Here is a 12,114-nt window from a genome sequence, read left to right on the forward strand (position 1 = left end):
GGATTTATATAGAAAATAAAAATATATATTACAACTGTATTAGAGGGTAAGAAGCACGGCCATCAGGAATAAAAGTTGTCTGTGCAGTAAATGTAGCATAAACAAGGCACTTAAGAGTTGTACATTCATGCAAGAGGGTAGTTTAAACAGCTAATCAGGAATGAAAGTTGTATTAAAGGGAAACATATAAAATAAGATAGTCAAGAGTGAAAGTTGCACATATGCTAGAGAGTAGCATGAGCATAGAATTTAAGAGTTGTGGGTTGCAGATTTAAAAAAAAAGTCAGTCAAGCTGCACATGTGTAATAGAGGGTAGTTAGAAGAGAGAACATTTTCAGTGAATGAAAAAATGTACTACTGGTTAGTATTGTGAAAATTGAAAGATGCAACAGTGGAAATGAAATAAGACAAGTCAAGAAGGCAGTATAAGCAGAGAGAGAGTATCAAGAGTGGAAGTTGTACTAGAGGGTATATCAAAAACAAGTGAGACAAGAGTGGAAGTTGTACTAGAGGGTATATCAAAAACAAGTGAGACAAGAGTGGAAGTTGTACTAGAGGGTATATCAAAAACAAGTGAGACAAGAGTGGAAGTTGTACTAGAGGGTATATCAAAAACAAGTGAGACAAGAGTGGAAGTTGTACTAGAGGGTATATCAAAAACAATTGAGACAAGAGTGAAAGTTGTAATAGTCTAGCAGGTAACAAATAAAACAAGATAGATGAAAGTAAAAAATGTAGATTTGTACTAAAGGTAAACATAAATTAATAGAAAATCAAAATAAAAAAATGAAAGTTATAGTAGAGTGAAATAAACAAATCAAGAGTGAAAGCTGTACAAGAGGGTATCACAAACAACAACAAAGAAAAGCATGTGTACTAATAAACAAAACAGGTGAAGGCTGCATGAAAAGAGGTCAAAGTTAACAAAAGCACCCAACAGGTAACTGTACACATTGCCTCCTTTCACTGAATGGAAACCCCAGCTGTAAGCCCCAGTCAGCGTAACACTATTGTTATTTCCACCTCTACTTCAGCGGTTATCAGATTGGAGCGAAGGATATAAGTTGTATTATGCACTGGTGTGAATGGTAGAGGGCCAGAGAGCAAAGGCAGGCCTAGGCTGGGATATTAAAATGTGATTTTTTATTTGTGTGTGTGTATGTGCTGGTATACAAGTACTAGTAGCAGGTGGTGGGATATATATACGAGGCAAGTACAAGCTACTGTGAATTCCTAATATTAAGGCACAGTTCAGGCACATCATTGATCTAGGTGATTGAGTAACTGTTGCATTTAGATATCAAACCATCAGTTTAGAGACCAAAACCATCCTACATTTGTATAATTTGTATTTCAAAAAATTCTGGCCATCTGTTATAATTCACATGAGATGGTCCAAATTTTAAATCTTAGATAAACCAAGGGGCACACAGTGGGCACGGAGACACAGTAAGGGAAATTGTTCATATTTACTAGAAGAGATAACTTGTGTCAACTGTATCACCTTAACAATGTGTACTTAATGTGATTAAGGCAAGGTGTGTATCCCTGGTAGTAAATACAGGCCTGTTATGGTATCTACAGTGTAGGTAGTCGTACTGTGAGTGTGTGTGTGTGTGTGGGGGGGGGGGGGGGGAGTGCAATTCAGATATCATATAAGTGAAATCTTTGAAAGAAAACCTTTGAAGCTTGTTGTTAGGGTCTCGTTCAAAACTGATTATAGAATTTGCTGTGGAAAGTAATCTTTCCACAATTCAAGCTGCAGTGTATTGTATTTGGAAATTGTTCACCTCGTAAAATATAATTCAAAATTATTGTGTCCTAACAGTTTTTGCTGCCATCCATTTTGGTCTTGACCAAAGAAATGGAATTCACAGCAGGTGGCAGCTTATTTTTCCTTAATAATATTATATCCACTGAAACTGTTGGATGACAAATCAAAAAATTAGACAGAGATCCTCAGTAGCATGTGTGTGTCATCACACATTGTCACTGGCCTTTCTACATGATACTTAACAGACTCTACTTGTTTTTTTCAGGCTGATATTGAGCGTCTGAGAGAGCAAGTGGACACCACCCCTATGCCCGAGTTTGCACAGGCCCTGCTGGCCGAGAAGAATGAAGAGATAGAACATCTGAACGCCCAGCTACAGCAGACACAGCAGATGGCAAGAGACAAACAGGTAAACCTCACCTGTGTATTGAAATTACAGGTGAAGCAAGATAATGGTGTCAGAGCATCTTGTCACGGTCTGTTGTGCGAGTCTGGTGTATAATGGTGAGGACATGAGTTATTCTTTATGTCAAAATGAATGAGGTGGACTCTTTACTTGCAGTTTTCTCATGTCCTACATTAGAAGACACTTAGCGGATATTTTCTATGATTTATGACCAGGAGTTAAGACATAATTTTATAATTATTGAAGCAAGCTGACGCTCAGGGGTGTGTGTGTCATAAAATTGCTCTTTTTTTTTTGTAGTGTATGTATATATCACAAATTAATGATTAGGGTTGTGGCTTAGTATATTATTTACTAAAATTGTTATAGATAATGAATTAAATACACCTGTAATTACGGTAATAATTGTAGCAGGCAGATGAGGCAAGCTACCTGACATACCTTCTCTGGTATAGAGCAGATGTCGCTACAGATAGAGAGTCTACAAGGAGAGCTGGAGAAACTGCTATTTGTAACTCAGAATAGAACTTAAAGGAGAAAACAACACAATTCTCATGTTATGCACACTGTCTTTATGATTTATGACCAAAAGTTAGGGCATAACTTTATAATAATATAATACTGTGAAGCAAGCTGACAGCCAGGGATAAGGCATAACTTTATAATAATATAATATTGTGAAGCAAGCTGACAGCCAGGGATGTGTATGTGCTGAAAGTGTTGCTGTTTTAATGTGTACACGTGTTACAAATCGATAAATCTGGTGTGGACTTTGATATATCATTGATTCAAAATTTTTATATAAATGAATATAATTATAATTATAACAATTGTAGCAGGCAGATGAGGCAAGCTACCTGACGGATCTTCTCCAGGAGAAGGAGTCCAGTATAGAGCAGATGTCGCTGCAGATAGAGAGCCTACAGGGAGAGCTGGAGAACCTGACTGATTTCCAGGTAATTCAGCACCACAGAGGTGACCTCTTGTGGTGTTTTCTGAACTATAGACTGCAGGCACAGAGCCAGTGATTTGAAAAGGGGGGGGGGGGGGGTGTTTTCTGAAAAAGTGGTCTTAACTACACAACCTTTGTGTACATTGATCAAATTTTTATTTGGGGTGATGCTTTTTCAAGCAAAAAAAAAAAGGTGGTGCATTTGAACCCCCATATCCCCCCCCTTTGGTGTTAACTTTTAGAGCAAATTTTTCTCACTTTTTCCCCAAGATAAATTGTTAGTAGTTTACATATTGCATATTTTGAACAAAGAGAAGGAAAAGGCTTATGTCTTGGGCCAATAGATTCTTTATTTTAGAATTAGCGAACATTTGACATCAACCAAAAGTAAAGTTGAAGGCTAATATGATTCATAGTTTTTGGGAATTTGTTACATATTCAATACAAATTGGACGATTGTCAAAGAACACTTCATCTTTGATGTTTAATGTAGAATGTAAATATTTAGTTTTGAAAATAATAAATTGAAATGCAATTATCGAACCTGATGTCACTCTCTTCTTGCATTTCAGAGCAAACTGCAGGAAGACTACGACACCGTTCAGACAATGTTGGAGGAGAAGCAGAAAGAGATCGAAAACCTCAGCAAAGAACTGGAGGAAGCAAGACCCATGGGAGCCACGCCTGAACTGCAGGTAGAGCAATGTGCATGGCCCTATAGTGTGAGTTCTCCCAGTGCTGGGTCACATGACCAGACCTGTTTCCTGTTGTGGGGAATTCTGGGAGTTGTTTTTGCCCTAGGATTCACTGTGTCAGGACTTTGACACCACTCCATATAGTTTAGTGTCATAGTGAAATTTTGGCCTCACAACCTTGACATTTTTTAAATAAATGATGAAATCAAGGGAAAGTTGGGCTAGCTTTATCTTATGTTGATAAAGACCTTTCAGTTTTGAACATTGAAATATTTTGTTTGAATGAACTCTACAATTCTGGATTTCTTCATATTAATTTTGATTCTTTATCTAAAACTTTCGATTCCCTTGTTACGTAAGACAAAGTTACCATGCACTATATACTCTTATTTATGTATCAATATTTTGAGAGGAGAGGGAAAAAAGGACAAATAACTTAGCCACATGAAAGTTAGATAGTTATAGGCCTAAATTAATTGACTGTAGAAACTCACTATGAAAGTGCATTCCTGGTAAAAAATGCATGTGGCAAGGATTTTATTGAGGAGTGAAGTTTCTTGTGAAAAAGTATCTATATTAATTGTTTATTTTAGTATTTATTATCTCAAAATAAACCACTATTTATTATTTTTACTGTTGCCTCGTCGTCAAAGTATTGTCGCAAGAACTTTACCAGCTGAAGGAGACTTTACAAATATAAAATACTGCACAAAGCGGATTTCTTATTTCATATTCTGATTTCTGATTTCAAATTATTTATTTTTGTGTGTCAAATGATTGAAAAGAGATTGAATCTTAAAGCATTTTCAAGAAATTTGCCCAGTTTGTGCACTTGTTATTTATTTATTTATTTATTTATTTATTTATTTACTTATTTATTTATTTATTTAATCGTTTAATGATATATTCTACTTATTTATTGCTAACTGTTTAATGCTATATGTCTCTGTCTTGGTAGCGGGTACAAATCCAACTCTACATGTTTTATTCTCTCTCTTTTCTCCTGGGGTAGCTGCAGTATGAACAACACATTATTGTCTTGGAGAAAGAGTTGAAAGAAAGACAAAATATAATAGATGAGAGAGAGGAAGAGCTGTATGTGTTGAATGAGCAATTAGAGGAGAAGGTAAAACGTAGTGCAGTTTGTCCTGTTGAAACTAACAGTGCTGTGGGATGTCTAACGTAGTGCTGTTTCCCAGCATGCAGTTGTGATTATTCAGGGGCCGATTTAGACAATCGTCTCATTTTTCTGAGAAAAGACAGTGAGAATTATCTTCAGTATCATTTTTATGTACAGGCACATCATTTATAAAATTACATAGATTTAATGTAATTTTTGCTATTAAAAATTATGTAATATTGCATCAAAATTGAAAAAATAATCTATTTTGTGCATCATTATTTTCTATTTTCCGTCTGTACATTTGACAGCTTTGCTGTCTTTTTATAATTTATGTCTAGTCAAATTTGACAAAGGCTATAAATTGAACACCCTGATTTTCAGAGTCTTATGGGCACTTGCCTTTGTAATCAGCATTCCATAGCATTCCCATTATAGCTGTAATGTATGCTGGATAGAGTCAATTTCCTGTCAGTATTCTGAACCTCAGGGTGATATTGTAAAACTGTCAGTGAGAAGTGAGAACTGTTGGCTCATATGGCTGGATCTGTCCCTGTTTTAGCTAGCTTGTCGCTTAGCTGAAGAACTGATGTCCTCCAATTGTTGATGGCTTTTGCCTCATGTGGCCTGCATGATGTGATATGATTTGCTGTGTTATAGTAATATCCCTTTATGTTTTCCTCATAGCTGTATTACCCATTGGAGGCCATTTTGAAAAAAAAAAACCTTGTGCTTTGAGCTGATAGTAATTTTGATTTTGTATTTTTTCAATTGTAAGTTTATTTCCATACAGATACTGATAAGTTTGCCATGAAGAAACTATCTGTGCATGTGTAAAATGGGCCCCTTATGTCTCCTTGTGTCTCCTGCCTTAAAATCAATTGATAAAGGAATTGATTTCTCATTTGCAAAAATATCTTTTATGAATATTTTACCATTCTCTAGCTGTACGTTCTTCAATTCTTGGTCATGTATCTTTCTTTTTCTCAAAAATTTGAACCATATTCCAGCATTGCAGATTTGTGGCTCTTTAATTTGAAATGGTGGAGTTAAACAGATTTAGGAGATACACTATCATGTTGCTGTAAATTAGTGACAGAATCGGTTGTAAATGCAGATTTTTGGAATTCAAAATTTTTAGCAAACCATGAGATATTCTTGAGTTCCTAAAACTGGTCTTTTTTCAGTAGAAAGATGGCATGGATACAGAAATGTGTCACATTAGGTTTTCATATGTGCCATTTTATCCTTCAGATTCTTCTGACATATACTAATGACCCAATTTTATTTTCAGTCATTTTGTCGTCTCATTTTGACAATTTATCTCGCTCTGCCGTACCTGGCAATTCAGCTGTCATAATTGTTCACCATGATAGTTTTAGGCTGTGGTTTTAGGTTATTTATGGTTATGGTCAAAACTTTAATATTATGGTTGTTGTCTTAGGATTTAATTAGTGGCTAAGGTTGTGGTATAAGGATTTAATTAGTGTTTATGGTCATGGTTTGTGGTCTTAGGTTGTTTCATGTTGGTCCATGTCACTATGGTGTGGTGTTTATTTCGTATTACTGTTACAGTAGTTGTGTTAATTGTTATGCTATTACTATTATGGTGATTTTTCAATGTATCCAATCTGAATTGCTTGTATTTCTTAAAACAATTTTTTTACAGTATTTGAGGAAAATGATTCCTAAATCCCGTAGTTGTAGAAATAAGAAAGCTCCATTTTCTCAATAGTGAAAAAAAAAGGTTGAATTTTTTTTTTTTTTTTTTTTTTTTTTGAATTTTTATAAACCCTTTTACCCAACCGTAAGGTGGGACGATAAAGGTTAATGGATTTGAAAATTGGAAAAAAAATTGGGTGTTTGAAACTTGAGAGAATTACCGTACTGGTGGTTATTATACTAACACATCAAGTGTTTGGTGGTTGAAGTGTGTGCTTGGTGTCACATTGTGAAGTGAAGTATAAGTATCATCGTTATGGTGTGTTCACATCAAGACTTGCTTAACCTTGGAAGATACTAACTGACTAATACAGAGTACAAGTTGTAACATTTTTGAGCTTGGATAGAACACGCCTTGTGACTTTTTGGTATAGGAGATGCAGGAGTTTTGTACATCACTTTCCATTTTCAACTTAAGTGAATGGAAATTTGAAGCCACTACCAACAAGCCTGAAACTGAAGGGTTTTTAAAGAGTAACCAATGGTGTCGGGATTTAGCAAACATATATATGGGTGATGGTGGTTCGTTACTAGTGATTTTTGTAGTGTTTGGTTTATAGGGGGCTTTGGAAGGAGAGAGTTGGCCTTTGACAAGGGAATTTGGGAGGTATAGGGAAATTTGGGGGGGGGGGCAGTCTATCCAGCCACCCTTTCATCCACAATTAACATCACAAAATAGGACTAGATCTGCACACATGCTTCAGAATAGAAAAAAATCGCCTCTAGCTCTTATTCTCGTCTCTGTCCCTTCCTTCTCTCTCCCTCCCTCCCACTCTCCATTTCCCTCTTTCTCTCTCCTCCCTCTCACCCACCCTCTCTCTCTCTCTCTCTCTCTCTCTCTCTCTCTCTCTCTCTCTCTCTCTCTCTCTCTCTCTCTCTCTCTCTCTCTCTCTCTCTCTCTCTCTCTCTCTCTCCACACAACAGTAAAGGATCAAAGGTAGAAGGGTGAACTGGGTGAAGGAAGGGGTGGCAAGACTCGTAACAGGTGTCAGTTATGGTGAAGGTAGGGTTTTGGTGACATGATGACAAAATTAATCAAGGACGGCCGTGGAATAAGAAAGCACTTCAGAACACAGTGAGTGTCTCGTTTTAGGATACAATATTTTTGCTTTATAACTGTGGCCATGGCCCATTTTCAAGGATATTTTGGTAGTATTTGTAGTTTATTTTACCTGAGAAAGGAAATTTTAAAGCTATTTTATGGTTGATTTGGTATAATAGTAGAGTGTAGAAATGCAGATAAAAGGTGCATTTTAACGTAGTGGTTTATTATAGGGAATGATATGTTGATACATTTTAACATCTTGGTGGTTACACAGTTCCATGGAAGTTGAAACATGGGAAATAAGTGTTAAACAGTATTGAATTGCTCTTAAACCATGGTTTGGGTAGAAAACAATAGGTCGGGCTCTGCTTATTTCTGTGTAGAGTCTTGGCACAGATTAGTACAGAGAACAGGCCAGGGCACACACTCTTGTTTTCTCCATAAAACTGTGATTTACGTCAGATAAAGCATTAGTGATGAAGCTTTACTGCAAATTGTGGAAATAATTGTCTCAACTTTCAACTTGCCAATTGTTTCCTCTATTTTTCATAAAGCTCTGCTACGCATGCTTTATCTTTTACATAGAATGCTTTTGCATGTTAGAAAAAACATGGACATATTTGCTGATAATCGTCCTGTGTAATAACCCCATTGGAACTGTTCACAATGGGACTAACTTAGACCAGAAATTGACCAATTGACTTCACCAATGGGTCTGGTTATTAGACACAAAAATGAAGTTTTTAGCTGCGGTGTGGATTCGCGTATAATCTGATCTTGTCAGTTAGTCTGATTCTGGTTTGATTTGGTCTTGATGTGAACTGGGCTTTTTTGTTTGGAACATTGTGAAATGCATCCTGTGGTTTTATTGTTTAACATTTAAATTTAAGTTTACTGTATTTTTTTTGCTAGTCTTTGCTTTTGTTTTTCCATTACGTTTTACTTTGTTTTGAAATGTTCTCTGTTTACTTGATTGTTATAATATTTTGAACTGCTTTTCAACATCTCTTTCAAGTTTATGTTTATAGGCTATCGAAAGTCAATTTTCTTGATCTGAATCAGTCTGATACTTGTATTTGATTTAATTTAAGTTTTAAATATCCAAATTTAGAATTAAAATGAATTCCAAAGCAAATACATCTTGACCTTTTATACACAATGCTAACATAGAGTGCATCGAATAGAGTTTTTATAAATAATTTCCTTCCCTGCTTTCATTGTAGTAAATGTACTTTTATACTGAAGTTCAACTGCTCTTTGTAATTCAGAATAAAAGTAAAAACAAGAAAATGGCATAATTCTCGCGTTACGCACACTGTTCCTGGTATTACACATAAATGAAACTTCTTGGAATTAAAACATTTTATCTTGACTGGATTTCATACAATGGCTACAAAAGTTATTGGAGAATAGTGAAAAAAAAAAAAAAAAAGAGTTTATCTGTGACTGTTTTCGACCAGCCAGCAGGCAGACTCTATTTTTTTAAATGAAATTTGAAAAATTTTGTGACAAACATTTGGAAATTTTAGATCATACAACATTCTACAGATTGCTGAAGATGTTAAATGCTGTAATACATATTCCCATTCCAAGAAGTCCTATTTTATTCTAGGTTAAAGACCTATGAAAAATTTAATCAACATGCTCTTTTTATAATGGTCATAATTGCAATTCTCCATTCCTGTATCTCCAGGAAGAAACCAAGAAGAGTATGGAAGATCTTCAGGGCAAGCTACAGCGTGCAACAGAAGAACTTGACAGGAAGAATGCAGAACTTCAACAAAGAGAACAAGATATAGAAGAGCTGCAGAAGAAGCTATCTGAGGCTGTCAGGGAAGAGGCAGTGGCACCTGGTCAGGTATGCTGTTTGAAAAAATTGCCCTTTTCACTTGATATGGTACACTTTTCTGTTTCTCACCATTTTGAGAGATTGATAACTTATCAGTGTGGCTATTAAGTAAGATACTCGTTTAAATAGATCCCCATTCATGACACAGCTAGTAGCCAGATTTATTAGTTTTGATTGGTTCAAACAGTTGGGAGTGAATATTGAAAGGGAGTGAAAAAACCTGTAGCAGAATTACATACTAGAACCAGTCAAAATGGCGCAAAACAGAAATGGTCCTTAAAGTGTGTTCATGACTGGTCTGACTTTTTGCAGAAATAGGTAGTGATGTCAACAAATGGACAGATCAAGCAATTAGAATGTCCTGTCATGTCTCTGGGTGTAAAATCTCATTTTACTCAGTCAAACTGTTTGGTATTTCTGATGGTTAAGTCGAGAAAGTTCACGATTTGAAATTTCAAAGGACAACTGAATTAGTTTCTGTTAGATTGATTAAAGATGTTGAAAAAATTTTTAGGGAAGATGTATTTCCTTCATGTTTGAGTCACTTGGACTTAAAAATTAAAAACTTATAATAATTATAGGATGAAGTTCAACAATCTGAAGCAGACTTGAAGCTGAAGGTCCAGCAGCTGGAGACTGAAAAAGATCAACTTCTTGCCCAGTGCCAAGACACACAAGACAAACTAAATAGAACTGTGTCAGATCTGGGAGAGAAAGGCCAGCACATCCAGCAGCTCCAAGCCGAGTTCCAAGAAACAAAGGACAAACTCATTGTAGAGCTAAAAGAAAACGAGGACCACATTCAACAACTCGTGTCACAAAACCAAGAGTCTAAAGACAACCTTGTTGCTGAGCTCGGAGAAAAAGAGCATCAAATTCAGGAGTACACAGCTCAGCTTGAAAAGGTGAAGAGTGAATTAGGCCTGTCGAAACAGGTGGTGGAGGATCTGAAAAGGAGCCACCAGAGGGAGCTGACATCTGCTGAGTCGAGGAGCAAAGAGGATATCCACAGCCTGCAGAAGAACCTTCTAGAAGCCAGAGCACAGCTGAGTGTCTACCAGGCGGGAGATGCAGGGACCACAGCAAGAACTATGGAACAGGTAAACAATTCTCACTATAATTGAGGCATGTTCAGACCAGTTCTAAATTAATCTAGAAGGAGACCTGACCAAATGATGTCACCATATGAGCAGAATTTGTCGTAACACTAATGTCACCATAACCACAGCACATTAAAAGTAATATACTAAGAATTGCATGAGTAATATTTTTAGATTTGAGAAGTTTGTCTGTTCATTTGGTTCTATTACAGAAGATTTATTGTACTAGCTTTGATGTTTTTCTATGGATTTGTTTGTTTGTTTTCAGCGTCTGAAGGAACTACGCCAAGAGCTGACATTGGAGCACGAGCAACAGTTAACTCACGTGAAGCTGGCAGCAGAAAAAGACACTGCTGTCAAGTTACAAGAATTAAAAGAGAAACTGGAAAGGGAAGTAGAGCAGTTACAAGAACAGCACCAGAGAGACTTGAAGAACGTTACCTCAGCGACACGTCAAGAGGTGGAGGAGGCACACGAGGACGAAATCCGTGAACTTCGCACTGAGCATGCTAGAGAGGTAGAACAGTTGCAGAAGATGCTGGGTAAGTTGGAGGACCATTTTAACCCAAATACACCTTGAACTGGTTAAATTGTTCAGTGAACAACTGTATAACTCTCTAAGCAGATTGATATCACAGCTACAGGTCTCTTTATATAATTTATGTGTCTTCAGACTGTATACTAAATTATATTTACTAGTGATACCTTGTTTATTCCATTTTATTGCCATTGTGTGCTATATTTATATTCATATTTGTACTATCAACATAGTAATATTCATATTTGTACGATCAACAAAAGTAAGCCAATTGTTAGAATGCTCAGTGACTGTATGCATACATAGCATATGTTTAATTGAATAGTATAAAAGTAAATATGTGATACCTATCAGTGATATGCATAATCTCCTCTGACTTTTTCAGCTCCAGATGCATCCGTGACGGAACTGGCAAGGCAGGTGGAGAAGGAGATTGAGAAAGGAGAACAGCTTGACCAAAATCTGCTGAGTCATCTTGAACAGCAACGACAGGCAGGTGTAGGGGGAGATGGCAGCACTGACACCAGCATGGTGGAATCCAGTCAAGAGGAGATACCTCCAAGACTAAGGGTAAGGTTCTGATTCATACACCCCCTCCGTAAGACATTTCTGCTGGTTTCGATTTTCATAAGTTACTGGAAATGATTTTGAAACTTATGTTTTTCATATTATATCTTGCAGGTATAAGATAAGATTTTACCAGAAGGATTCAAAACATGAAATCCCTTTAAAGCAGAAACATTTCTGAGACTTAGATGGCCCTTAGTCTATATTAATAAAGAGTATAAATAGACAGATTGCATAAAATATATTTAAACAGATGTTAAGAAAAAACTCTTTCAGAAGGTTTTTTTTTGGGGGGGGGGGCATTAAGAGATTTCAAACATTCATTAGAATAAAATAGTTTTCACTG

The 12,114-nt window shown here is 36.3% G+C and overlaps 1 protein-coding gene across 1 annotated transcript in view; it reads left to right on the top strand.

Annotated features, from left to right (window-relative positions):
* The window catches only part of LOC106160218 (uncharacterized), a 51,526-nt gene extending 39,743 nt beyond the window's left edge, over window positions 1–11,783 (top strand). The window contains exons 37-44 of the mRNA XM_087014062.1: window positions 2,040–2,183; window positions 3,017–3,136; window positions 3,705–3,827; window positions 4,840–4,953; window positions 9,408–9,572; window positions 10,145–10,663; window positions 10,932–11,205; window positions 11,587–11,783. Of these exons, the coding sequence (XP_086870188.1) occupies window positions 2,040–2,183; window positions 3,017–3,136; window positions 3,705–3,827; window positions 4,840–4,953; window positions 9,408–9,572; window positions 10,145–10,663; window positions 10,932–11,205; window positions 11,587–11,783 (1,656 nt within the window). The remainder of the gene's footprint in view (window positions 1–2,039; window positions 2,184–3,016; window positions 3,137–3,704; window positions 3,828–4,839; window positions 4,954–9,407; window positions 9,573–10,144; window positions 10,664–10,931; window positions 11,206–11,586) is intronic.
* The last annotated feature ends 331 nt before the right edge of the window (window positions 11,784–12,114 follow it).

Source organism: Lingula anatina, chromosome 5 (assembly GCF_051362555.1).
Source record: "Lingula anatina isolate TDL-2025a chromosome 5, LinAna3.0, whole genome shotgun sequence".
NCBI classification, from domain to species: Eukaryota; Metazoa; Brachiopoda; class Lingulata; order Lingulida; family Lingulidae; genus Lingula; species Lingula anatina.